General features: G+C 42.2%; 2 protein-coding genes across 3 annotated transcripts; both read right to left on the bottom strand.

Moving 5' to 3' along the window:
- Positions 1 to 3,280: 3,280 nt before the first annotated feature.
- On the bottom strand, positions 3,281 to 16,091 carry LOC129833058 (MICAL-like protein 2). Of its 2 annotated transcripts, XM_055897312.1 has the most exons (19): positions 15,749 to 16,091; positions 14,935 to 14,983; positions 12,780 to 12,921; positions 12,223 to 12,401; positions 9,485 to 9,618; positions 8,887 to 9,402; positions 8,580 to 8,746; positions 8,160 to 8,235; positions 7,476 to 7,681; positions 7,245 to 7,355; positions 7,087 to 7,149; positions 6,859 to 6,923; positions 6,556 to 6,673; positions 5,308 to 5,410; positions 5,144 to 5,217; positions 4,905 to 5,019; positions 4,680 to 4,726; positions 4,454 to 4,581; positions 3,281 to 4,042 (listed from the first exon to the last, which is right to left on the bottom strand). In XM_055897312.1, the coding sequence occupies exons 1-18, from the start codon at positions 15,889 to 15,891 to the stop codon at positions 4,478 to 4,480; spliced, it is 2,412 nt and encodes an 803-aa protein (XP_055753287.1). In that variant the 5' UTR covers positions 15,892 to 16,091; the 3' UTR covers positions 3,281 to 4,042; positions 4,454 to 4,477. The 2 variants fall into 2 exon arrangements, with proteins under 2 accessions (XP_055753287.1, XP_055753286.1); XM_055897311.1 differs by having other exon boundaries at positions 3,281 to 4,581.
- Positions 16,092 to 18,950: 2,859 nt separating this feature from the next.
- LOC129832742 (paired mesoderm homeobox protein 2-like) lies at positions 18,951 to 24,022 on the bottom strand. The gene is made up of 4 exons (XM_055896740.1): positions 23,553 to 24,022; positions 21,215 to 21,960; positions 20,754 to 20,911; positions 18,951 to 20,487 (listed from the first exon to the last, which is right to left on the bottom strand). Exons 2-4 carry the CDS (start codon positions 21,447 to 21,449, stop codon positions 20,050 to 20,052), a joined length of 831 nt encoding a protein of 276 aa, XP_055752715.1. The 5' UTR covers positions 21,450 to 21,960; positions 23,553 to 24,022; the 3' UTR covers positions 18,951 to 20,049.
- Positions 24,023 to 26,926: the final 2,904 nt, after the last annotated feature.

Genomic DNA, 26,926 nt, shown 5'->3' with positions numbered 1-26,926 from the left:
AGAGAACAGAGCCCAGCCTCTCCACTACACAGCAGCCTTCACACACCCAAGCAGAGACACTCCACAGACGTATGCGAAACTCAGAAGGAGCTTGTGTCCTAAACTGTGTCACTTATAGGCTGTCTGAGAAACTAACAGTTAAATATCCGTTATGTTTTAAACAGTATTGAGTGAGAAATGTGTTTTTGTTTGAAAGCAAGGTGAACTTCCCGCATTGCACTGTCCACAATTGGAGCACTGTCCAGAACACATCCAGGAGTCTGAGGGGACATATTGTACCATACTGACAAGAGTGCTCAGTTACACAGAAACACTGTCGATGTTGCATTGACCTCTGACCTTAGAGGCATGGACATGAAAGGAATGCTTGATGGAAAAGGCAGTGGAAAATAACTATTACCAAATTAAGTAATTGCCTGACAGTAATAATTACTGTAACAACATAATACAAATATTTTTTTTAATCATTTACAAGACTTCTATTTCTACTATACGTTTGTTTTACTTAATCGCCCTGCCCACAGTTTCTGAAAAAAATAAAGGGTAGAAAATGATTTTCCTTTGGAGGAAACTGCAAATCCCTGTCTGGATTCTGTTAAAAGGCTTAAAATGTCACTAAATGCCAGGGCTGAGACTCCTGCTAACATGTAGGTCTTTAAGACAAGATGTTAAAGCGTTGAAAGTTACCTGAAATTGATGAGGTTAATATTCTTATCGCAAACTGAGGGGTTCTGTGAAAAGGTAGACGGCACCCTAACCCTTCATATTAGAGGGTATCAAACAGGACTTATGCAATGTAAACAGCAATTACTCATTGAATTGTTTATCATAGTCTTTAGATAGTGGAATACACCGGCATAATTCAAAGAAATGAAATATTGTGGAGAAGACGTCACTGTCTTCATATGGGGGTATTACTGAAACATTACACCAACCAAACTGTTCTTGCATAGCAGACTGGAATTCAACATTAAATCACTTAATACATCCCTTTACTGACCATCTGAAATGCCAAAATATGTCCACAGATGCATCTCACTTATGATTAGCACCCTTTCTGATATCAAAAAGGACCAAAGGCCAAATTCTGTTCCTAGGTTTCTTTGGAGACCATCCTCTCTGGGTCTTCAGCCAAATGTGAATCACAGGTAAAATACAGTGAAGTCTGTCATCCACCGAGCCAGCACATAGTCTGAGGAGAGTGAGACATTCTGGCATCTATTAAGACTTACGTTATGTATATTGTGTTGTGAGGGGAATTTTACTGATCCACAAAACCAGCAGGAAAAGGATAAGTGTGAGAGTTATAAGACCCTGTGGTGAAGCAACTGCATTGCAGAATCGCTGTTAAGTTAAAAGTTGCTGTGGCATTGAGCAGAAAGTCAGGCAGAATCCTGCATGCCCACTGATAACATGGTTGGATTAGGGATGTTTAAGGGAAGTGAAAATTAATCATTTGAGATGGATGAAAGCTGCACTTGTCAAATCTACCAGTCATGTACTTTATATATTTAATTTCCACTAGCCAGCATACATAATTTCTCCTCAATGCAAATTTCTACACACTGAAATTGTGAGCATATTTACCTCGGCTCTCTCAAAACATTCTGACACAGAAAAAGTATCGTCACTAAAATGTTTTATTCTTCATTGAAGTAAAGCTGTGAACAAAACAATGCGATTGGGTTTGCCATATTGAGAATCTAATTTTACACATGCAAAAAAACTTTCATTTGAAATAATGCTTTAAGATTAAATGAATGTGATGTGGGTTAGACCCTGGTTTTAGCGCATCTAATGACAACTTTTAGCACATGCTCAATTGTGTATAGTGTATCAGTCCACTAAATGTGTTGCAACTACTGTATGATAAGTGATAAAGTCTTTCCCTTTGTGTTGCTCTTACAGCCTAGCAACTCATAGAACATGTCTGTCTCTCTGTACAAATATTATGATCTCTCTGATGAGAATTAAGTCTCCAGCCTGGATGGCCAATAAATTAGAGGCACGCGTCTCGTTTACTCATCAGAGCTAATGAGCCTGATAAAATTACCTCGAGGATCATAATTACAGGCTAGTGGCATAGACTCTGGCACTCTGAATGAGTACAACGCGCGTGCACACACATTTTATACAGAGGGGTTTTTAACCCATAGGCCCTAAAATGCTTACTGGTGCCTTGTTACTATAGCAATTATGGCTAAAACTATCAAATATAAATTACACTATAGATGGGTAGTGGATTTGATTGTAAAACATACATAAGGATGCAATACAATGTAGAGTACGGCAAAGGTCCTTGTAACAAATAATTTAAATTAATTGAATGTAAAACCCTGAATAAGTCAATATAACGTGTATTTTAATCAGAGCCAGTACAACATATTATTGCCACGCTTTCATAAAAGATGAACCACTCCATCAGTGATGGCGTATTTTGATGGACAGTGTGGACACAAGAGTTCACCTCAGAGGATTGTGTTTCAGCACATTCACAGGACGAATTGTTTTACTTATGAATATTAATGGCCCTCTAATTTGAGGCCGTTGTTAATGCTTGTCGCTAGGAGCCTGGCAAATCAGGTCCCATTCCTGTTAAAACCATGTATTAGACACCCCCCTGACACTAAGCCCTCGCCTTTGATTCTTAATTGCAGAAGCGCAAGCATTTGCAGTAGATGGGGCGCAAAGCTTTAATTAACTCGATCACACGTATTCTGTCTTGACTGTCACCTACATCACACATGGTGTACTGCACCAATATCATCCCCATTTCCTCTCAGCTAGAAAGATGCCGTTCCAAGTTTGTGGTCACAATTTCATGCATCTTCAATTGGGGATATGTCATTTAAGTAGCTGCAAATATATTGACGTGAATAAATGTTGATGCCTTCCCTAAAATCTATATTAAATCCAGAAAGTACATCGCTCTGAATGATCACTTCTGAGCTTTGATACTTAAGTAGGGTCCCGGCGTAGCTGGTCCAGAACCAAAACATGTTGGATGAGGACTGTGGTCTGTACGGTAAAAATCAGGCCATAACTTTGTGCTTCTAAGAGAGAACTCGAGGATCGGTTTAGATTTTTCATTAGGAACTGAACAGTCTCACATGTGAAGAAATCAAATCATATTGAAAATACATCCCCTACAGTTTATCAAGGAACATGTTAATTGAAACTATAAAATATCATGGCCGAGAATTGCTTAAAGTAAAAAAAGGCCAACAGTTAAATTCTACAAGACATTAAAAAGTTAGATATGAGTGCTTTCAAAACCAAGGATGTTCAAATTATTTATTGGACAGCATACTCAATTCAATTAAAAATATAAATACACAATCATTTAACATTCCTTCCAAATTTTAAAAAGTCACGAGACATTGGGACCTGTGCATAACTCAAACAGCATTTTCACAGATGACTCCAAAAGCCAACAATGTTACATTAAAACATTGCAATAAAATGGACCAGGCATAAACAATGCTTCAGTAGATATTATATAATGTTTAATTAAACCAGGTTTAAGATTAAAAGCTCAATACAACCATTTGTTTATAAGCTACTGTTCTACGTAAGCTTTCACAATGTTATTGCATCAGCAGAGTTGGAACTTTTTGCAGCATGTATAAAATTAGCAAAGAAATTAACTGTCTGTACTGTGGTGAATTGGATTCAGGTTCCTGCCCGGTTTGTGTACGGTAAAACCATGGTGCCACCTACAGCACGACAGAAGAAATACAGCCTTTCAAATGAGGTAGCGTAGAACACTGCTCACCACTTCACTGGTCTACAGACTGATTCCACTCAAAATGTTACTCGATGTTTGTAATAACATACTTTTTGGAAGCATAAAAGACATTGGTATTAAATTAGACATACTGGAGCTAAAAACGTCACTCATAAAGGCAAGCTCCTCTTTTGATTCTAACAGTGATATGGATTCTCCTTCACCATTATCCGGTGCAACAAAACCGGTTACATTATTTTGCATTGGACTCATTCTAACAGTGATTCTTGAACAATTCTTCACAACAATCCCAACCTAGACGTGTGAAAAAAAAAATACTAAAGTTAAACAAACCATGAGCTAAACTGTGATCTCTTAGATATACACCGTAACGCAAAGGAACAAAACATCACATTATGATCAGTCAAGTGTCATGAGAACCATCTCAAGAACAACACTAAATGAAGAGTGAAAGCCTAGAGTCTCCTCAAACAAAAAAACCATTTCTAAACAAAACTTTGTGACGAAACACCAACTTGATGTGATATGTAGCTGAAGAAAAGTTGGTCTTGGACCGTCAGGATCTTTCAGGCTCAGCAACATACAATCTTGTCACTTATTAGCTGAGCTCCAATACCGCCATGAACACAAGTTGGTGTACACACGCTGTATCACTTGAAAATATAAACCCAATTAAAAACAATCCAGACATGGGAAAACGCTTACCTCACCCCACCCAGAGCAGAACATTCAAAACGTAGTCCCAGGATCCCTCACAGTGACCTTTTTACTACTTTTTTGTCTGAACAGCATTTTGAAGGAAGACTTCCTCTTGATTTTGGATTGTTTAAGTCCTGTCCACCAGAACAAAGATTGGAAATGACATTAAACAAGGAACATCCCAGAGTTTAAAAGACAGGGGCATTTTAGATCAACCACTTTAAATACTCACCAAGAGTCTGCATCATTTCATTCAACTGTTGATCCTCTTTGTCTTCCCTAAAAATGGAGAACATGTTTAGGTTTTTCAAGTTACACATCCAGCTTGACCTCAGTGGCATTCCAGTCACCGCTTGAGACCATTGCAGATATTGAAATGCTCCTCACATTTAAAAAAGTAAACGGATCACAACTCACAGCAAATTGTACAAGCAATAAAGTTGCAACATTTCCCTACCTGAGCCTGTCTTCATCCAGTCCTTCTACAATGGCGTTTCTACCGTTCACAATCTCCATCAACCTCTCCATCAGCCTGGTCTCTCGCCGACGCTCCTCTGAAGACTTTAGATGATCTGTGACACCAGGGATAAGACGACCTGTGTTAGACATAGGAGCACTACAACACGGTAGCTGCTGATCTGTTAGGGGGATGTAAAGTGAACAGTTGAGGTGCTGTGTGAACATTGTGCCTCCTACCTGGTTTCTCCAACAGTCTGCGCAGCTCACCCTCCACCCCAGGCTGCTGCTCCTCCAGGTCTTGAGTCTTAGCTCTGACAAATGCAATAAGTGATGTTTAAGCCATTGTAAATCCAAAATAGTGCATATACATTTGGGTAACACTTAACTTGACAAGTACTCACATGTACACAAGCTCAGACTCCCTCCTAATGTACGTCTGCTTCTTTCGGATAAGGTTGAACCAGTCAACCATCAGAGGGTCCATCAAAATGTCCCCCTCGCCCTCTGCAAAACACCAGTGTCAAGGAAGTTCATTGGCAATACATAAAATAAATGACATTTATTTGTGCAAGACTTATGAACAAAATGAAATCACATTGTTCCAGTACAACATGCACATTGAGCCTTTGTCAGTGCCTAAGGGCTGTGTGTATACAAACACACCAGCCACAACCAATAGTACAAACTGGCCTGGGACAGAGAGAAGAGTCCCATTAACTCCCCCTGCCTCCTATCAGCAGGACAGCCAGGAGCATGTAAGAAGTGAGGGAGTAAAGCAGTGAACCGGATAACAATATTAATATAACCGTGCCCAGATGGTGACCTTGAGCAGAGCAATCAGGCCCTCCTACTGCTCCTGCTCTGTCTGCAGCCAGTCTCTGGGGCTGGTCAGCTCTTCACTACCACCTCTCTATCACTCAAGGGGGATGGATAGTATCAGAGAGGGAGAAGGTGCCCCCATGTGGGCTGTGCCCGCCTCACACCTCATTGGGCCGTGGAGGGAAATGGAACCTGTTCAGTAGTCACACCTCTCCCCTCCAGGCTGTGTGGGTTTGGATTCCTGTGTAAAGTCCCAGGTGGGCTAGCAGGGATAACATGCTCACCATCAGAGCACAACTCAATACTGAGAAGTGGAGGGACTGGGCCATTTCAATTGAAGTACATTAATAAATATCTAATCATAAAGGCTGGTCTATTTGGAAGTTAACTTGGAAATAAACTTTGATAGAGTGGGAGAATCTCAATTGCATTCTCCTTGCATCCTCTCCCCTTCTCAAAACCCATTGGAGGAGAAAGTCAGAGGGGAGGGGCTTCTGGCTTTCTCATCCAATGGGTTGAGGAGGTGAGGAGTAAGCAATTGAGATTCTCCCATGGTGTCCTTCAAAATCCTGTCCTGAAAAAATACCCAGTTAGGGTTGAAACATGGTCCGTCTTCTTTAATATAAACGACAAGCGATTCTGCACACAGTTAAGTCCTTCAAAAGCCAGACTAGTGCCGAAACCAATAACTTAGCTAAAATGTCAAAGGGCGAAAGTGTATGCAGAGGACCTCTCTCCCACTTGCTTTGGCAAATGAACAAAAGCTATTAGTCAACATCAACAAAGGAAGGAGTGACACTGGGAGTAAAGGGCAGTCCCTTGGAAAGTACCTTCCTCACAGCTGCGAAGCCTCTTCTCCATCTCCACCCCCTTTCTCTCCAAGTCACCCAGGCTGTCTTCAATCTCACGCAGCTCCTTCACTATCTGGTCCATAGGGATGTGATGGGACTTACATTGAACAAAACAAAGAAAAACCCCATTGTGTCACCACCAATTGCTAATCCTGTGTAATTATTTAACTATGACCTGAATTTCGTAAGAATATTACATATTTTCACATAGGATAGTTATTGCCTCTGATAAGCTCTAGTAACATGCCACTATTTATGTACGAGACATAACTGACAACTTACTGAGGGGCACCTTGTTTCAGACTGGGAGGTGTTGGTGGGTGACAAAGACTTTCCATTTTTGTAGCCTAAGAGGTAGATAAAATAGGATTATTACATATTTGATGGCTGACACTCAGGGAGCCATTGTCACATAAGTCTTAACTTCTGAAAATAAACAGGCTAAGACATAACAAAAACGTCAATGGTTGAGACAATGTCTGGTAATAGAAAGTGAAGGCCCAGTCTAACCTGTGGAACCCTGGCGAGGCTGTTTTGGAGACATAGGGGGAGAATAATTGCCATCCGTTGAGCCTAAAAACCCCCAAATGTAACCGATTAATAAACTGCAATATAGACTCAAAATACATTGTTGCGATGCAATCACTGAACGGAGTTCTTGTCTTTACCCGATCCCACAGAGCTGTGGTGAGGCTTATTGGGAGTGGGAACCCTGTGCCAGACAGGAACCAGGGGAGGAGTGGACAACAGAGGAGTAGAATAATTCCCATTTTTAGTACCTAGAAGGTGAAGCGCGATAATTTAAAATCCCAACAAGTAATCGAAAATGTTTACTCAATCATTTACGAGACACTAATCACTACTCTGCCAACTATAGAGGATAATATAAAAACATGTACCCAAGCCTCCATAGCTGCAACGGGGCTGCTTGGGAGATGGAGTTCTGTGAGACACCGGGCCAGGTGGAGGAGGGGTGAAGGCTGCTGGGGGAATCAGAGGAGAGGTAGAGCTGATGTTGACGATGATACTAGTAGCGAAAGACTTCGAGATGGCTTCAGGTTTGGGTTGCTCAACAATGATCGCTTGGTCCTCAGAGTCAGAGGTCCTGGAGAAAGAGGGTGCATGTAAGGAGCAGGAATATATTGGACTTCCCCCTGAAAAACAACCATTTTGGATTGAACATACAGTAAGTTCAAACAGAACATTCAACCTCACCTTAAATATTTAGAAATAATGGAGGTGAGAAAACAGTGGTGGGGTCATCAGAGAGAACTCTGGGAAACTAGTTAGTGTTGCACTAGGGTTCATTTCAGGCATAGCACTCCTTGGGACTTGTGAGGATGGGGGAGGAGAGTGGCTGCAATTTGAGCCAATCAGCCATAACAGAGCAGGGCGAGGCAGGATGAATCCGGAGGCTGGAGGAGTGGATACATGAGATGCCCAACTGGTTAGCTCTCCAGATCACATATATAATTTAATCTCTCACCCAGGTGACAATACCTGCCTTCCCTGTGTGTGGATGTACAGGATTAGAAAGAGAAAGTGTTTGATTAACAGATAACTGATGAGCAGTCCAGACTTACTTCAGTCCTGGTCCATTTTTAACAGGCTTGAGCTTTGATCGCCAGTTAACAGGAGCCTCTGCACGGTCTGCACTTACTGCCAAAGAGAAATACACTTTGAAAGGAGAGTGGATGATTCAAGCTCATTATCAAATGTAACAATTCTATGTAAAAAAATCTATTGAAAAAGGGCTAAACAAGCTGGGATGACCAAATTAAAAATGGCTGTTAGTGAAGACTGCTAATGCAGCTCATCTTATTTTTATGCACTTAAAACAGACTTTTGTTTAACTGTATGGAAATGCTGTTCGCGGCTACTCCCTTGTATTAACAAAGTAATCGAAAGCGTTCCAGCTTTTGAAGCTTCCCTTATGACCCATTGTAAAAACATGATCGTGATAGAAAAACTTCTGAAAATGAAGTGGAATTGAAAAAGCTTGCCTTTGGTGGTGGAGGATACAGTTGATGGTCTGGCGCTGGCTTTGTTGACAGTGTTAAGCAATTCCTTATTGCTGGTGGGGCTGGTGAAGAGTTGTCCTGCTGTGCCTGGCCCACATTTAGCCTGCTTCCAGCTGGGGAGGTCAGCTGAGCTTAGCACGTCTCCTAACCTGGGAAGCAATACTATCACCATTAGGTTTGGAAGTGTACATTTAGTATTAGCTGACATCCACAAAATGATATGAACTGTGGCTGTGCACACTTAAACAAGACTAAAAGCCTGTAGGTAAACCCATAGGCCTTTTCTCACCTTCTTTCTGCTGGTCGGATAACAAAGTATCTGGTGTTATTGTTGTTGCAGTTCGCTTCAACTAGTTTCTGGGTAATGACAGCCCTGGCTCGGTTCTTCTCTTCCTCAGGACTCAGGGGTACCCTCGGCAGTCCTGAGGGGGCTGGGGGCTTCTGGCTGCTGGAGGGGCCCTCTGGGGCTGAGGTAGATGACTGGAAGAACCTCTGCCGTGCGGCCTGGGTTCTCTGGGCCGAGCTGGTCCAGGGTTGGGGAGCTGGGGTGGCGGTCTCCACAGACTTCAAGACCCCCTTGATGGGGGTCGAAGGCACAGAGGTGGCGCGGGAGACAGACTGGACTCTGCTGGTGTCACTTTTGGATTCAACATTGGCGCTTGGGCATTCGATTTGGATGACAACCCCAGAGGGAGGCTCGTTGCAGCCATTCTTAGTGTTCTGGTCATCATTACAGATGAAGATACCTGGCTCCTTCCCTGGTTTATAGGCCCCAGCCAGGAGGATGATGGAGCATTCACTGCACCTAGTGAAAGGTGCAACAAAGGTGTCAACATGTTTTAACCATAATGATGGAGCTGCTTTCTATGTTTAAAGTGGACATTTACTTGAAGCAGCTCCTGTGGTAAAGCTTCCCCTCGATAAAGTGCCGTTGGACCAGATGAACGTGGCATTTGCACACAACACATTTACTGCTGAGAGTGCCTGTCTTATTGGAGCTCTCCACCAAAACTTCAGTCTTCTGTGGAGGAGAGAAGAAAAAAAAAGCTGTGTATTTTGTCATGTAAACTAAGCAAAAAAATAAACCGTCCTCACTGCCAACTGCGTTTATTTTCAGCAAAATTAACATGTGTAAATATTTGTATGAATATAACAAGATTCAACAACTGAGACAAACTGAACAAGTTCCACAGACATGTGACTAACAGAAATGGAATAATGTGTCCCTGAACAAGGGGGGGGGGGGGGGGTCAGAATCAAAAGTCAGTCAGTATCTGGTGTGGCAACCAGCTGCATTAAGTACTGCTGTGTATCTCCTCATAGACTGCACCCGATTTGCTGTGAGATGCTACCCCACTCTTCCACCAAGGCACCTGCAAGTTCCCGGACATTTCTGTGGTGGGGGTGGGGGTCCCAGACATGCACAATGGGATTGAGTTCCGCTGGCCATGGCAGAACACTGACATTCCTGTCTTGCAGGAAATCACTCACAGAACGAGCAGTATGGCTGGTGGCATTGTCATGCTGGAGGGTCATGACAGGATGAGCCTGCAGGAAGGGTACCACATGAGGGAGGAGGATGTCTTCCCTGTACCGCACAGCATTGAAATTTCCTGCAATGACAACAAGCTCAGTCCGATGATGCTGTGACACCGCCCCAGACCATGACGGACCCTCGATCCCACACCAGAGTACAGGCCTCGGTGTAACACTCATTCCTTCGACGAGAAACGCGAATCTGACCATCAACCCCAGTGAGATAAAACCACGACTCGTCAGTGAAGAGCACATTTGCCAGTCCTGTCTGATCCAGCGATGGTGGGTTTGTGCCCATAGGCGACGTTATTGCCAGTAATGTCTGGTGAGTACCTGCCTTACAACAGGCCTACAAGCCCTCAGTCCAGCCTCTCTCAGCCTAAGCACTGATGGAGGGATTGTGCATTTCTGGTGTAACTCAGGCAGTTGTTGCCATCCTGTACCTGTCCCGCCGATGTGCTGTTTGGATGTACCGATCCTGTGCAGGTGTTGTTACACGTGGTCTGCCACTGCGAGGACGATGGGCTGTCCATCCTATCTCCCTGTCTTAGGAACCTCACAGTATGGACATTCGAATTTATTGCCCTGGCCACAACTGCAGTCATCATGCCTCCTTGCAGAATGCCTAAGGCACATTCACACAGATGAGCAGGGACCCTAGGAATCTTTCTTTTAGTGTTTTTCAGAGTCAGTAGAAAGGCCTCTTTAGTGTCCTAAGTTTTCATAACTGTGACCTTAATTGCCTACCATCTGTAAGCTGTTAATGTCTTAACGTCCATTCCACAGGTGCATGTTCATTAATTGTTTATGGTTCATTGAACAAGCATGGGAAACAGTGTTTAAACCCTGGATTTTTACGAATTATCTTTGAAAGAGTGTCCTGAAAAGGGGACGTTTAATTTTTTTTGCTGAGTTTAGACACACATTACCAAAAGTATGGACACCTGCTCGTCAAACATCTCATTCCAAAATCATGGGCATTAATATGGAGTTGGTCCCCCTTTACTACTATAAGACTCCACCTTTCTGGGAAGGCTTTCCACTACATGTTGGAACATTGCTGCAGGAACTTGCTTCCATTCAGCCACAAAAGCATAAGTGAGTTCGGCCACTGATGTTGGGTGATGAGGCCTGGCTTGCAGTCGGCGGTCCAATTCATCCCAAAGGTGTTCGATGGGGTTAAGGTCAGGGGTCTGTGCAGGCTAGTCAGGTTTTTCCACACATCTTGACAAACCAGCATTAAGATTTCCCGTCAGTGGAACTAAGGGGCTTAGCCCAAACCATGAAAAACAGCCCCAGACCATTATTTCTCCAAACTTTACAGTTGGTACTACGCATTGGGGCAGGTAGCATTCCTGGCCAAACTCAGATTCATCCGTCGGACTGCCAAATGGTGAAGCCTGATTCGTCACTCCAGAGAAAGCATATCCACTGCTCCAGAGTCCAATGGTGGCGAACATTACACCACTCTAGTCAACGCTTGGCATTGTGATCTTAAGCTTGTGTGTGGCTGCTCAGCCATGGAAACCCATTTCATGAAGCTCCCTATGAACAGTTATTGTGCTGACGTTGCATCCAGAGACAGTTTGGAACTCTGTAGTGAGTGTTGCAACCGAGGACAGACGATTTTTACACACTACAGTACTCGGCAGTCCTGTTCTGTGAGCTTGTGTGACTGACCACATCGCAGCTGAGCCATTGTGGCTCTTTGACATTTCCACTTCACAATAACAGCACTTACCGTTGACTGGGGAAGCTCTAGCAGGGCAGACATTTTACAAACTGACTTGTTGGAAAGGTGGCATCTTATGTCAGTGCCACATTGAAAGTCACTGAGCTCTGCAGTAAGGCCATTCCACTACCAATGTTTGTCTACAAAGATTGCATGGCTGTGTGCTTGAATTTATACACCTGTCAGCAACGGGTGTGGCTGAAATAGCCGAATCCACTAATTTGAAGGGGTGTCCACATACTTTTGTATATATAGTGTACATTCAGTAGTTCACCTAAATGTATGCCTGTCAAACATCTGATAAATATAAATACATATTTTTTAAATAGACATTAAAGAACCATTTGTACTCCTAACCTGAACAGCAACTCTGGTTGCTTTGGGGGAGGTTTTCACCATGAGAGAGGAGGGAGGTGGGCGATTCTCTATGGCCATTTTAGACACTATGGTTTTGGCCACCACCGGGAGATTCTTCTTTCCACACGGCTCCTCCTTGGAGCCCTCTGCTGGTCTTTTCACAGCACCCACCCCCCCAACTGGAAAAAACAACATTGGCCATCAGAGGGTTGAGCCACAATACTCTAGTCTACAATACCTGAACCAGTAGCTCAGTAGAGATTCTTTGTGCATGTGAAACTGAAATAGTTTGGATATACAATATCTTATAAACCAATAACCATAAAATATTTGAAAAACAAAAACATTTGACAAGTTTTAAAATGTACTACTGATTGTAAGGACAGGCACATTACACTAAACGGGTTTGAAGCAATGTTTTCACCCGATTTAACACATGTTTATTTCCCACAATCACTTTAAGGAACACCTCACTACGAAAGGAAACAACACATATAGTGCAACATATAGGCTAGTGCTACAATGTAACAAAGCTGCCTCAAGTCAGACAGTCTTACTAGGGTTGCGTCCGTGGAAGTAGTTGTAGTACTGGGAGACGTAGGTCAGGATGCTCAGTCGGTCTGGGATCCTCAGGGCCACCATGTCCTCTGCATCCAGCAGAGCAGCAATCCCCAGCTTGTCCTCCGCAACACGGAAAGCCTGAAGTTAGAAATAAACACTTGTTTTATTAACCAACCCTAAAGCCATAGAGACAACAAGAGGGGTCAGGTGTATTGGAGTGCCCCCTAGCAAGAACACATAAGTTTGTAAAAATGTACAACGCTAACTTTTTTTTTAAACATTTACAAAGCAGAGGTAATAAGGAAAAATCTAACAACATTTGAATAACACTTTCCCAATGTTCTTGAGGGTTTCTTAATACACAAAGCAGCTACTTAATTTAACTGTAAACATAAGCCAGACAAAAGGGTGTCTTCAGAAATAGAAAATAGTGTAGTCCAGCCAGCAGCTGTTTGTGGCCCCATGCCGGGGAGGTCTGGACAGGGGGTGAATAATGAATAGCACATTTCCTGTGCACACTCAGCCCTGGGAACAAGGAGGGAGAAGGACAACGGGGCATTGTTTGGGATCAACCTGGATGTGCTCATTAAAATGTTAAAGTACAGCCTTGCAGAATGGCATATCCCTTCGTGTTGGAGCAGGAGGAGAAAGGCCAGATTCTCTGTATAACAGAAACGGAACTGCCCATTGTTGCTGTACTGTAACAACAGAGTCTGGACAAAACAAATGCATATTTGAGTCTGTAGTGACAGATACCCACCACAGAGAAACCTGACACATGAAGGACTGGGACCTCCTTGTCATGAAATAAAGAGGACTACTGTCAATGTGTATGGGATTACCTCAGACTAAAAAGTAGCTACACAACATTGGTGTTTGTACTCCACCATGGGGGAACTCCTTCCTAGTTGGTTGGTCAAATAAACTAGCTTTACTAAAACGGAGAAGAAAAAAAACTAACCTCTTCTTTGTGGCTTAAAACATGTTATTCTTACGCAACCCCCCAAGCAGTGTGGTCTCACCATACTGTCTAACATTTGTAAATGGACCTTTATCGTGCGGATCGAGTGGCCCACGGATAACAGTAAGCCTCATTCATAATGAATAACCCAGGGAGCCTCTTCTGGTACTCAGGTTCTTAACAGACGCTGTGGGGGATCGGCACGACTAGCAGCTAGTGTTTTGCAACAGATCCTGGAGAGCATAGAACACTATGAGGTCTGTAATCCTCAATCTGAGGAAACCAGCACAGAGAGAATGACTAAATTATGGACAAGTCCCAGCTGTGCTGCTGTTTGACTCACTCTTATCCTAACAGTCCTAACACACTTCCTGCTATGAAGGAAATAGAGGGGGGGGGGGGGGGGGGGGGGGGGGGGGGGGGGGGCGACAAAACAGTTGGTCAAATAATTCCAAAGAGTTAACAAGTTAAAAACAACCAAGTCAAACATAGTATCTAATGTTCTTCAGGTGTTAATAGTTAAGCCGGCATCTGTCGAAGTATCAATAGAAATGAGTGTAACAAGCCAAAGTCAATACCAAGTGAATTGTTAGGCAGTGTAACACACTGACTTGACACGCTCTGTACAACTCGCAGATGACATTCTCCTCACAATAAAACAGCAACATGGGACAGACCTTGTATAGCACCCCAAGCAGAGATGCTATCCCAAACTACAGTTGGTATATGAATAACCTTGCCTGGCACATGAAATCCTACGAATAGATGTTGTTCACTTATCAACTGGAAAAGACGTTCTGCTTTTGGCCACTGCGCTTACATACTATGCATGCTACAAGCAATAGGTCACGTTTATGGTGAGCCATCACATTATTTTCACGAGTTGCATTCAACATCATCACCCTTCAGAGCAAAATGTGTTTGCCCCAGTTCAATATAAACACTTCTGAGGTATATATCAAAAATAACCATGAATTGACTTGTGCACAATTCTAGTCCTTTGGAGACTTAGCAAATAAAAATAGGCCGGAATGTTACAAAGGGCTTGATGCATTTCTAACAATGCAATCCCCTCAAACACAAACCAACTGACTTCCTGATAAGATTGCCAAACAGTTCAGTATGGTCATGTCAATGTACAACCTTTAACTGTGCTGATGTTACATGCATAAATACACAGTAAATCTTACCAAGTTGTTGTTGTCAAAAACATCCTCTTTATTCAAGGCGTCGTAGTCTCTGGATATAGAACAAAGGGAAGTGAATAATTCACATTGTGGAGGTTGATCAAAGGTTATTCTCGTGTGAATTTGGGTGACTAACTGCCCTGTTCAAGGAAAATAACAAGGTTTCTGGGATACATCAAAGATAATATTCTAGTCCACTAGTAAAGCAAGAAATCTTGTTAGACAGGAAGCCACTGGGAATACGTTCCTTCAAAATAAATAGAACATGATAGCAAATAGCGCTTCGTTTCTATTGTATGTGTTCAAGGGATTACATTAGGCCTAACGTTACATGAGAACATTACTTTTCTAAATCATGATTTGAAGCTATAGTCGAAGCTACAAAATGTGTTTGCAAAGTAGAAGACTAAATGACAAAAACATTAAATGTTGTTTGGTTATGATAAGGTACGGCGACAGTAGGCTAAGGTTTCCCAAACTCGGTAACGTTACACGTTTTGGTTTTCGCTCTAACATTACTCAGCTGATTCAAGTCAACTAATCAAGTTGATCATTTGAAATTAGCTGTGTAGTGTTATGGCAAAAATAAAAATGTGCACCGAGTTTTGGAAACACCGAGGTCGGTTATTCATAATATGATTCAAAATATTACAAGTTTTAACTAACTTTAACTTTAATAGCGACTGCCCATCGAAGTGTTTGCAAGTATTGATTGTTTGCAGCTGTTAATGATCTGTTGCACCTGATTAACCATTACGTTAAACATCAATTCTTCACCCAAATCTGCATTTTAAGTCATAGTCATTATAATGCTTACATTAGGTCCGGTCTGTACTTATGGATAAGCGCACAGAACGCCAACCCGTCCCTAAAAGAAGTTGTCATGTTGAGGATAGCCACATCGCGGTACCCATCGCACTGAAGTTTGCACCACTGTTGAAGCGCCTTGATGGCAGCCATCCTTCCCGGAGCGCGTCCTGTCAAATAATTGACTTCCGAAAAAATATCTATACAAACGAGAAGTATGCAACCAGTGGGTGTGATGTCTTATTTCAGGTGATGTACAGGTAGTAGAAAGCAAGATACCGATTACCAAGAAAGTAAAGCCCGTTCAAACTATTCAGTGCTCAATCATCAGCTGATGCTCGCGACTGCTATGCTACCATTGCATACCTCATGAAAAAGTATATTGGCGTGACGCAAGGGGGCGAGGCTTTGGTTCACTAGCCTAATTAACGCTGTTAATTATCATTTTACACCGTGACATAATTGCACTTTTTAATAATCACAGTGTTGGCAATTAATCGGTCCTTTTACGTGTCTGTCCGGTTATCAATTATTCATTTTGCATTATGTCCTGAATAGTCTATTTCAGAGAGGTAATCATTGGTATAGAAATATATATATATATATAATCAATGTTTACACTATTGTTGAAGTCTGTGTGGTTTTAATATCATTATAATTTTCATGGACAAAATAGGCTACATTAACGCACTAATGAGCAGACATTAGTGTTGAAGCCTTAATGAGCAACTCAATTAGGCTATGAATACAAAAGATTCGGCTGAGCCCTTGTTTGCTCATTTGCATATGGGCCATTTTCATTCAAGATACCAATGATACATATGTTAAGTGACATGTTGCATACTCGGAAGAGGCTTAAAGTCTCCATGAAACGAATTAACCCAGAATCCAGACCCACTGACCCATTTTGGGTCACCAATGGTGGTTTCAAATTTGAACCAAATGAGATGGGCCCAAATGAAGATGGAGTGACTGGGGGATACTCTCTAATTGAGATTGGACAACAATCAAGAAGAACCTTTTTGAAATTTGAGTATGACCCAACATAGGAGAAACTGAGCCACCAAGATCTCGACAACCTCAACTAGATGCATAGTCTACAAAGAGATTAGATGGACATTGATATATTTACAAACAGCAAAAAAAAACATTTACTTGGTGTAGATAATACAAGTAGCCTAATGCAAAGTAGGAACAACATACCAAAAAAAGAAAACAAAATACATTGGGGAAAACGTGTGTAGTAACACTGTAATTAAACTAAAACGTTGTATTAACATGTTTTTTTATATTCATTGTTTTAACATAATAGCAAAATATGTGTTACCAGACCTTGATCTACAGAATATAAAGATATGGATAGTTTAATTATTACTGAAGCAAATGCACACGGGCAAAAAATATCCTGCTGACAATGAATATACATACAGCTATAATAGTATCTATGGGGTTTTCTCATTTGGGCAAAAGACCGTCCTCTGTCCTCTCTCCTCCATGGCCAGGAAACCTATAACTGGTCAAGAGTGTGTCAAGTCATTAGTAGGCAAACGAAAGAGTGTCCTCCCCTTCTCGATAGCCAATTTTCATCAAGGATATTCATGTGTATCTTACTGCGGAAGGGTTTTGAAATCTTCCACACCCCCTTTGAATCAGCGTTTTGATTTGTCAGAGGAGAAAAACATGCACACGTTTAAAAACAATATGCTACTTATTGTTTGTTTTATCTACAAAATCTCTTGCATATGTAACTTCATTTGTTTTGATCACTTTACACTTATTTTGGGATCCACCCCAGTAAACGTAATTTTCCTAATGACGAGTCAGTGGAGAAGGACCGTATCATTTCAAGTAAGCGCATTTCCATCCACGTTCACCCTCCTCGCCGACTGTCCTCGATTAACTTTTTCCCTTTACAAAGGAGACAAGAGAGGACGGAGGAGGTGAGCAAATCTAACTGATAAAAGGCCCATGAAAGGAGAAGAGATTTCATTACCAGAGGGGGGCACTGTTAGACTACAGAGAGACTTCTGAAAACATACAGAAGACTCAAACTAACACTCAAGCAGAGCCGGCCCTGGGCATAAGTGACATCGAGGACTCAACTTAATGTTGAGCTTTACAATAGTAGAATACACAAGATGCAATGTCATGCGTTGTGCATTAGCAGTTTTCCTCTTGCTATGTCAGTCACTCAATTAGCTCGTCAGCTAGCATTTTTTAGATTGGTAAGTTAGTCTACCCAGCTATCTAAACTTGTAGTCATGGGCAAATTAATTACCAACCGGTGTGTGCAGGGGCCCTTACCTCCAGGGCCCCCCCTTTGATTTTGTTAGTCACTCTCAATCAGATATCATATTAACATGCTATAAGTCATGGCAAAATATGTAGAATTTCAGTAAATGATTTGTAAAACGGCACATTTTCCTCTCCGCCCCATGGCAAAATGTGTAGAATTGCAGGAAATAAACTTAAAAACTTAAAATGTTTCTCTCCGCTGTCAAAAGGGCCCCCAAAAGGATAGGGCCGGCCCTGTACTCAAGATTTACATTCTCCTTTCATTACAATCCTTCTAACTCCCTATTCATATCCCCAGATTCTGCATTGGAATTTGCAGTGACCTTGGCCAAGTGGTGTCATATCCCATGTTTCTTCCACAGAACTAAAGGCTGTTCATGTCATACAGGAGATTGGCCATACAAATAAGGCCAACGTCTAAGCCCGAAGGAAGTGCTCTGACTGTGAGGCTGAAAATCCATTAGACTTGGAACAGCTGCTCTTTCCATGGTCTGAAAATCAACATAATACGGTTTAGTAGGACAAATAGTGCCAACTCTGGAAAAGAAGTGTTAATGATGATATCATATCAAATCAAGTTTATTTTATATAGCCCTTCGTACATCAGCTAATATCTCAAAGTGGTGTACAGAAACCCAGCCTAAAACCCCAAACAGCAAGCAATGCAGGTGTAGAAGCACAGCCTGATACAGGCTATTCTTATAGTCCCATCATGTAAATATGTTTTAGCCGACTGTACTTTTTAAAAACATCGATATACAGCATAGCTCAAGACGATACAATATGTGAGTCATCTTGATATACATTTCGACAATACTGATAAAATATACAAACAGTGATAGCCTCTCTGATGTATTTAAATGACAGCACTGTTGTAAAAAGTTGATCTTTCTCAGCAAAAAAACAACAAAAAACAACAAATGTTTTTGCCTCGTAATCTTCAGAAGGCGTTCCTGTCATTGGGGGCAGTCATTTTTCAGCCACTTCCATTGTTTCCTGCGAGGGCCTGTGGCAGCACGCAGACATCCTGCCTCTCGGTCTGCAGTGAAGGTAACAGGATAGCCCCGGCCAGGGTTGGGCTTGTCATCGATGAGATCATTGAGAAGTCATCAGAGCGTTTCCTCTTTTGATTTTGACCCTAATCTGATGGATAATGTAAGAGCATTTAGTCACCAGTAATACAGCAGAATATCTAAAGATCCTGAGGTGATGGATGAAGGTCAGGACTGTATATCAGAGTTTTACATCTATTATGTACAGCTTTATTTAGGTGTGAAAAATCATGAATTTATTAAATAAAGAATTTATTCTGAATTGACTCACCTGGATAAATAAAGGTGAAATAAAATGAACCACCTCAGTGGGGAATGTGAAACGATAACAATGTTATCTTTGTTTCATGTGTTCAAGAGTTCAAGATAGTTCATGATAGAAACTGAAATTGTTCAGCCAAAGTGTAAAGAAACATTAAGGATAATATTTCAAGATGTTACTATGGATATGCTATATATTTATAAGATGTTACTATGGATATACTATATATAAGATGTTACTATGGATATGCTATATATTTATAAGATGTTACTATGGATATTCTATATATTTATAAGATGTTACTATGGCTATACTATTAATTTATAAGATGTTACTGTGGATATACTACATATTTATAAGATGTTGCTGTGGATATACTATATATTTATAAGATGTTATTATGGATATACTATATATTTTGGAAAGCATTCACCTCTTCCTAGTCTGAGCATTTAAAATACACGTTTAGCGTGATTGTTGATAGAAAAAGTTGTCCAGTACAGAAAAATAATGGTATTTCAAAACACAATACATTCATATAATATTAAACAAAAAATCAGCACCTTTTGTAAATGTTAGTTCATATCCTCATTGAATAACAGAATGAATAAAACCAAGGATGGGGTATTTAGGCAAGTTGCCTCAACCATAATGAGGTCTTAGGGACCTGTTTGCAAAGCCATGCATAGAGAAAGAGCCATATCAGTTGCTCTCTCTGTCGTCAGTGTTCTGTGTTTGTGTCTGCAGTGCTGATGTCTCTCCTCCTCCTGACCTGGCCACAGTGCTGTGGATCTCAGCCTCGTGCTCCCTGGCCTTGGCCCTCAGCTTGGCAATGCTACAGCAGCGGAACTCTTCTGGACTGGGCCCCTCCATCCCCTCCCATTCCCCTGCTGGCCCCTGAATCATACCCTGTATGGGGGTGGTCACCACAGCAGAACGAGGTACTTTAGTCCAGGGATAGCTTCCTTTCTCCTGCCTCCTCACCCAGTGCTCGCCGTCAGAGTTCTCTAGCTCCGGTAAGCTCTTGTTGGGTTTGTCTGTTGTGTCCTCAGCATTGTTCTTCCTGGGAAATGGCTCTCCTAGCTGGCCCTGCAACTTCAGCTGCCTCCGCATCTTAGCCCGGCGGTTCTGAAACCACACCTGGTGAAAATAGAACCAATGTAATATGTAGAATATGAGAGAGTGAAATCTCTTACAATGCAAAACATTAGTTTCGAAAAGAAATTCAGTATCCACTAGATTGAACAGTTTTTTGATGTGGTCATAAACAAAAAATATTTGTTTATATATATAAAATACAGTAACATTGTGGCATGAAAGCTGATAGAAACAAAGATGGCTTCTAGAAATCAGAGTTCATGCATTAGTGAAAATGGTTTGGAAGGAAGAGGGTGTTGGGACCGTACCTGCACTCTGGCCTCGATGAGGTCCAGTCTGAGGGCCAGGGCTTCCCTCATGAAGACGTCAGGGTAGTGGGTGGTCTCAAAGGTCTTCTCTAGCTCCTCCAGCTGCCAGCTGCTGTAGTTGGCCCGCGCACGACGCTGCTTCACTGGCCTCTGTTCATCTGGAAAGCACAGCACAACCACCAATTACACAATCGCCAACGGTTGACAAGGAACTAATGGCTCTAGATTGGATAATTAGCGCCGCCGTTCATTAGGCCCTCTTTAACCGTGCTTGATAATTGATTGTTAGTTAGGAGCTGTTAGGAAAATCTTTTGTAAACATTTACACTGCCATTAGATAGTGCTCAATGAGTCTCTATGAGAAAACACATTCCACCAACTAATAAGCCAACACATGAATGTAAATATCCATGTGTTCTCCAAAGTTACAGTAATTCTGACATTCTAAGGCAGAAACTCACCCATGCTGGCCGTGAACTGCCCCATCCCAGCTGCCTGTGTGGCCAGGAACAGAGCCTCTTTGCAGGGCTCTGGTTGCAAGTAACTCCGCAGGGACTCATAGCTGATCAGGGGCCCAGGGATCAGGATCTGTGGAGGGGAGCCCAGTCTGGTGGGGAACGCAGGGAAGAAGTGAGCTGCGGAGGAGTGGAAGACCGCAGGTAGAAGAGTGGAGACCAACTGCCCAGGGCCAAACATTATCCAAAAGCTCTTAGAGGAGTCCAGAGTCTTAAGTGTCAATCCACTGGTATAAAGGGGACAGTCTGATACCAAAACAATTGGACGTATCTCAGGAGCACTTCACAACATCAGAGTAAACATTCTTGTTGAGGTTGGCACAAAATGGAGCAGAGTCAAGTTTTGAGGCTTCTTTACCAGAGTGAAATCAAATAGGGCTGTTAATGAAGTACATCACCATATCCAGAATGAAAGAAATCACAGAATCTTCCACCATCAATTCTGAGGGATGAATTGCAGTCATCAGCCATACATTGACTCTCGATCCAGAAGGATACCTAAGATGAAGGTTGACATGGAGACTCAGGAGGAGCTCAGGTGAGATGCAGGTGATGGGTGGGAAGGCGAGAGAGGACTGCACTCAGCAGGTAAGGGGGTCTCACCTTAGTCTGGTGAAGTTCTCTCTCCTATCCTGCTGTTCCCCCCTCCTTCCTCAGCAGTCACATGACTCACAGTGGGCCCAGACTGACTCCTGGGTGTGAGAGAGAGGGCTGGGCTTCAGAGAAATGGAGACAGGAATGTGAATCTGACCCATGATCAATCTCCAGGTAGATTTTCACACCATGGTATCATTCAATCAAAGTCCATTTAAAACCACAATGTACACTTTATCCTGTTCAACACACCAATCCCATACAAGGTTTTGCATTCAACTTACATTATAGCAGCAGCTTCCACCCTCCATTTCATGTTGCACTCTGCATGGATTTGGTGTCTGAGGTTTACTTTGAACAAGTTAAGACATCTTTCAGCTTCGGAAATTTCAATCAAAGTGATGGATCAGACGTCAAGGTGTGGAAATGACATTAAAAAACAAAAAGCTTGAACTTTCAGTTGAACACGTACACCACAAATATTTGAGAATATCGCTCGTCTTTCAATTAATAGTTGTCAAGCAGAAGAAGAAGAAACGATTCCGATGACAAACTTGTACAGTCCTTCACAGATTATCAAAACAAGCTCAGAGGTGCCAAACACAGCCACTGTTGCCAAGGTAAACAAGTTCACGCTAATTACACCACCTAGTTGACATGAAGTTGAATGACGACAATTAGCTGGATCAAAAATGTTTACCTAACACTTATTTCCTGATCTGATGTTCATTTTGGATGTTAGATACACTAAATGCAGTCATTATACACCCCAAAAGTTTATACAATGAAAAAGAAATGCTTTCCTAATAGCTAGGTCTAATCTTTCAAATCAAACGTTCAACAAAAACAATGGAAATACTGTCATTAAATGACTAAAGTGGTCCCATCTAGTCTCTACTAGTCTTCTATCTAAAATAGGATCACCTGTTCAAATAGAAGGTTTTGTTTGGTCTTCGGCTGAAGACAGAGTTCACTGACAATGGCTGTGGGTCAGGGCTCCTTGGCCTTTGAAAACAGATAACTTTCACAGCTAAGCTTCAACTGGAATTTGCACCGATTTCATGTCACCCAGATTTTTATTTTTATTAAAACGTCTCCTCTTTCTCTCCAAGTAATATACACAATCCTAACATAAAGATTACATTGACATAGAGATTCCAATCGATAGGGATTTAATGGGAATAATAATCACCGCAAGCGTTGGAATTGTAAATATTGTGAATTTGTATCATTGTGTGCAGGGCTCCCTTGTAAAATTGGCCTTGGTGGTTCAATGGGATTTTCCAAGTTTAAATACATTTAAATAAAATCTAATAAACCTATAAACAGGTATTACCAGTGTTGTACACAGATTCAAGCAGGTTTTGTTACTATGTAATAAGTTAAAGTGTTACTCAATCCCTATTTCATGTCATCAGGTAAACTGTCCCAAATCACAGCTTAGTACGGGGCCTCAAAGTAAATCTCCACACATGCTGGAAGGAAGGTAATACAGCACTGTACTCCAACAGACCGTGACAGAGAGAGAGCATTCTCTCACATAAGAGCTACACGTATCCACTACAAAACTTATGGACAATAATTAGGTCTCACACCTTCACACACACTCTCTCTCACACACACACACACACACACGCACGCACACACGCAGACAGACAGACACACTCTTTCTCTCACATAGTCAACTCACGTTGCTGTGCATACTCTTAAAGATCATCCACACCTTTCCCAAGCAGCCCAGCTGTGGCCCCGGTGTTGAAGGATCTCTGGTGAGTTGATCATGATGAGGACTGACTGTCTATGATGTGAATGAAACACAGGTGTGTCAATTAATCCGGAGCTACGCATCACCTGACACACCCCGCTAACTGCTTATCGGATCAGACGGCGGCTAGAACACGCCACTGTCATGGTTGTCACCACAGACTGGCGGTTTGAACTGCATACCTTTGATCAGTTCCAGAACATCAGCAGGAGACATCTGGCCAAAGCCATGCTCCCAACACCAGGGGAAGGTGAATCACTGTCTAGTCAGAGGACAGCACCTCTCTCTCCTCTCCAGTGGGGCTTTCATCCACACCTGTTCAAACACTAAATAAAGCCTACGCACAGGTATAGAGGTCAATAGACAAACATCAGAAATACCGGGACAATTTCTATGTTAAGATGAACCTGTGAGCATGTTTATTGGTGCGTGTGTATGCGTGCGACAATGAGGCATCAACGTTCACTCTGCTCCAGCAGCCCCCAGTCATTTATTGGCTTTGCCTTTTCTAAAGCAAAAAGGAAAATAGATTAAAAGTGTCTAGTTTGAAGGGTGGGTAAATAAACATTGTGTGTGGGTTAGCACTGAATACTGAATGGCCATCTCCGTTCCATTTGTCCTTGGCACACAGGTAGACAGAGGGATTTCTGGGATGTCTGAAACTAGATCCCCCCCCCCCTGCTGTGTTTGGTCTGTCCCGGGTTCCTCTAATGCCCATTGATCCAGCTAATCAGGGGAGAAATTGGTGGAAAACCAGCAGGGGTGGTTTAGCCATCAGTAAGGGGCTCGTGTACAAATGAGCTGCTTGTGGATAATTGAAGGAGGCATTAGGACAACAATGGCAGTGGCTTACACCAGTCTTCACTGGTCTCTCAGGTATTCCCAGGTCCCTGGATCACATGGCAGCCTGTAAAATCCACAGCAGGCTTAAATAAAAATCACAGCATCATTAGTGGGCCTTCAACATTGGGGGGCGAAATGAACATTCTCCATGGATTTAAAAGACCCAGCAACGTTGTTGTGCCTCTTTTCCTATTACTGACTTTAGTTTGAAATGGGCTTGTTTGAGCTCGTATTTACGGCGTACAAATGTAAATGTAAAGGGATAGTTCCAAAGAGGACAAGAGAAGCAATGCAAGGAATGTTGGAATGAGAAATGCCAATACTCTGCAGTATAAGACCAACATAAAGAGCAGCTCTTTAGGTTAGTGCAGTGTTAGGCAATAGATGTACCATACATAACAAAAGCCTTCAATGTTCTTTTATCCTTTCAGTGATACCCATCCCGGATCCGGGAGCATCCTCATCAAAAAAGCTGACTAGCATAGCCTAGCCTAACGGGACAGGGTTTTAAAGGACATTTGAACTGGCTCAACTATCAGATTTGACTGTGGATGTGTTAGTACAGGACCTTAGATGACAGAGATTGGGAACAACGCACAATATCATTAATACTCATCCATTAGAGTGACACTTCAAAACATCCGACTAAAGTTCTGCCAAATGTCTTGTGAAGATGGATGATGTTCGTTGGTGTCACGGGACTGTGCATGTGGCTGGTGTAATTTGCAGTCTGTAATAGCAGCAATGAACACTGATAATATCAACTTTTAATGAGAGCATAAGTGAAGCTTAAGGGTTGTCACTTAACTGTCTCTGGTGCTAATGACTTTTCAGATTGTCAGGCAGATTTTTCAGACAGGGTCTAACTTAACTCTCCCCCAAAAATTCTGATTAATTGCAAATTGTCAAAAAAGAAAATCCATATAAAATCGCAGCAAGGTTATCTCATCATCGGTTGCTTGTAGTTGCACTTACTCTTATTGACCAACTTGAACTTTAAATCAAAGCATGGCAGTACAATTGAATTCCGACTGTTATTAAATTATTGTGATGGATGTGTTTGTCACATCCAGGGAAGACAAAGGGACATGTGTTTTAGAGCAGAGGAAGCCCCTATCTGCTCGATGCCTCACTCTCTCTGGTTGCTAAGAGTATCCTGCAGAGAGCAGGCTGATTGGTTTAGTCCTGGATCACTGGCTATGGGATAAAGCTGAGAGCCCAACCTGCTTTTCATGACAAAACGTTCAAGGGAAAGCAGCCACGATCCAAGAGCAATCACACTTTAGGCTTCAAAGTGCCAGGGGAAAAGAGAGGCGAGAGCCGGTCCACATTTCTTCCACGTCGGCCAAGTGCAACTCATGCGTGGAGGAAGACGAGATGATCTAAGGAGAGGAAGACAGGTGTGCTGGGCAGGTAGAGGCACATCGGGGCCCCTCCCAGGGTTGAGAGACAAGGACTCACCCCCACCTTCCTGCACTGTCCACTTTCACATGAACTAGCAAATCAACAAATGAAACATTAAAACAACTCTTTAAACTCATCCTTATGAGTTTGCAATCTGACTTTTCATAAAGCCACGATAGGGCTGTTACAAAATACCTCATGTGCAGCAGTAAAAATTATTGATATAAGGTAGTTCATGAAGCTTAACTTGGAGCATGGCACATTGAGACGGTTTTAGTACAGACCACAGTACCAGGTGCTTCTGAGGGCATCAAACGCTAGTCTGATGTGATGATGAATCAAGGCAGAGGTTATTAGCATGTCAGTGGCCCATCAGGTTAGTTAATGACAGCCCTCTCTTTCCATCTCCTCCTCCTCACTGGCTGTCAGTCATCTCTGTTCTGCCTCACTGCCACCAAGCCAATGGGATGCTGGCGCCTCACCAAGAGCCCAGGCAGCTATGGCATCTGTTGCTAGCTGATGGATAACCACAAACACTTTCAACTCCAGACTCAGTGTGTACTATAGAACACCTTACAGGTGCAATTAACTCATTAACCAAAAAACAAACAGTGGGAGGAGAGCACAGACAAGGAGAATCATTGCAGTACATAGAAATCTATAGCTTTTTAACTCTAACAAAATTGGAAAAGTATAGAGATAAAAAATACACTCAAAACAAAATGTGAGGTAACATGTTTTCAAATACAAACTAAATAATACAAGAGGCTTTTTTGTGAACAAATTGTAACACAATTGTTTGCACTACAAGCAATAAGAAACATATTTGGACATTTAGTCAACCCATCCAAGAGTCTTTTTCATTCCAATTTGTATCCAATTGATTATTGATTTTATTGATTTTTCTCTCCAATACTCTTGAACGTGCCGTCCTTGGCCAGCTCTCCTGCTATCTCTCTCAGAATGACCTTCTTGATCCAAATCAGTCAGGTTTCAAGACTAGTCATTCAACTGAGACTGCTCTTCTCTGTGTCACGGAGGCGCTCCGCACT

This window comes from Salvelinus fontinalis, chromosome 34, assembly GCF_029448725.1.
Source record: "Salvelinus fontinalis isolate EN_2023a chromosome 34, ASM2944872v1, whole genome shotgun sequence".
Classification (NCBI taxonomy): Eukaryota; Metazoa; Chordata; class Actinopteri; order Salmoniformes; family Salmonidae; genus Salvelinus; species Salvelinus fontinalis.
This window is presented reverse-complemented; position numbering and strand designations above follow the sequence as displayed.

Bases quoted from the DNA above. Each gene is read 5' to 3' on its own strand.
- LOC129832742 (XM_055896740.1), bottom strand. From the start codon at position 21,449: ATGTTTGGCCCTGGGCAGTTGGTCTCCACTCTTCTACCTGCGGTCTTC. The intron at 20,912-21,214 runs GTGAGTTTCTGC...TGTGCTTTCCAG, and splicing joins GCAGTTCACGGCCAGCATGG to ATGAACAGAGGCCAGTGAAG. The intron at 20,488-20,753 runs GTACGGTCCCAA...TATTTTCACCAG, and splicing joins TCATCGAGGCCAGAGTGCAG to GTGTGGTTTCAGAACCGCCG.
- LOC129833058 (XM_055897311.1), bottom strand. From the start codon at position 15,891: ATGGCTGCCATCAAGGCGCTTCAACAGTGGTGCAAACTTCAGTGCGAT. The intron at 14,984-15,748 runs GTAAGCATTATA...TTCTATATCCAG, and splicing joins AAGTACAGACCGGACCTAAT to AGACTACGACGCCTTGAATA. The intron at 5,020-5,143 runs GTAGGAGGCACA...CTGGTGTCACAG, and splicing joins CAGACTGTTGGAGAAACCAG to ATCATCTAAAGTCTTCAGAG.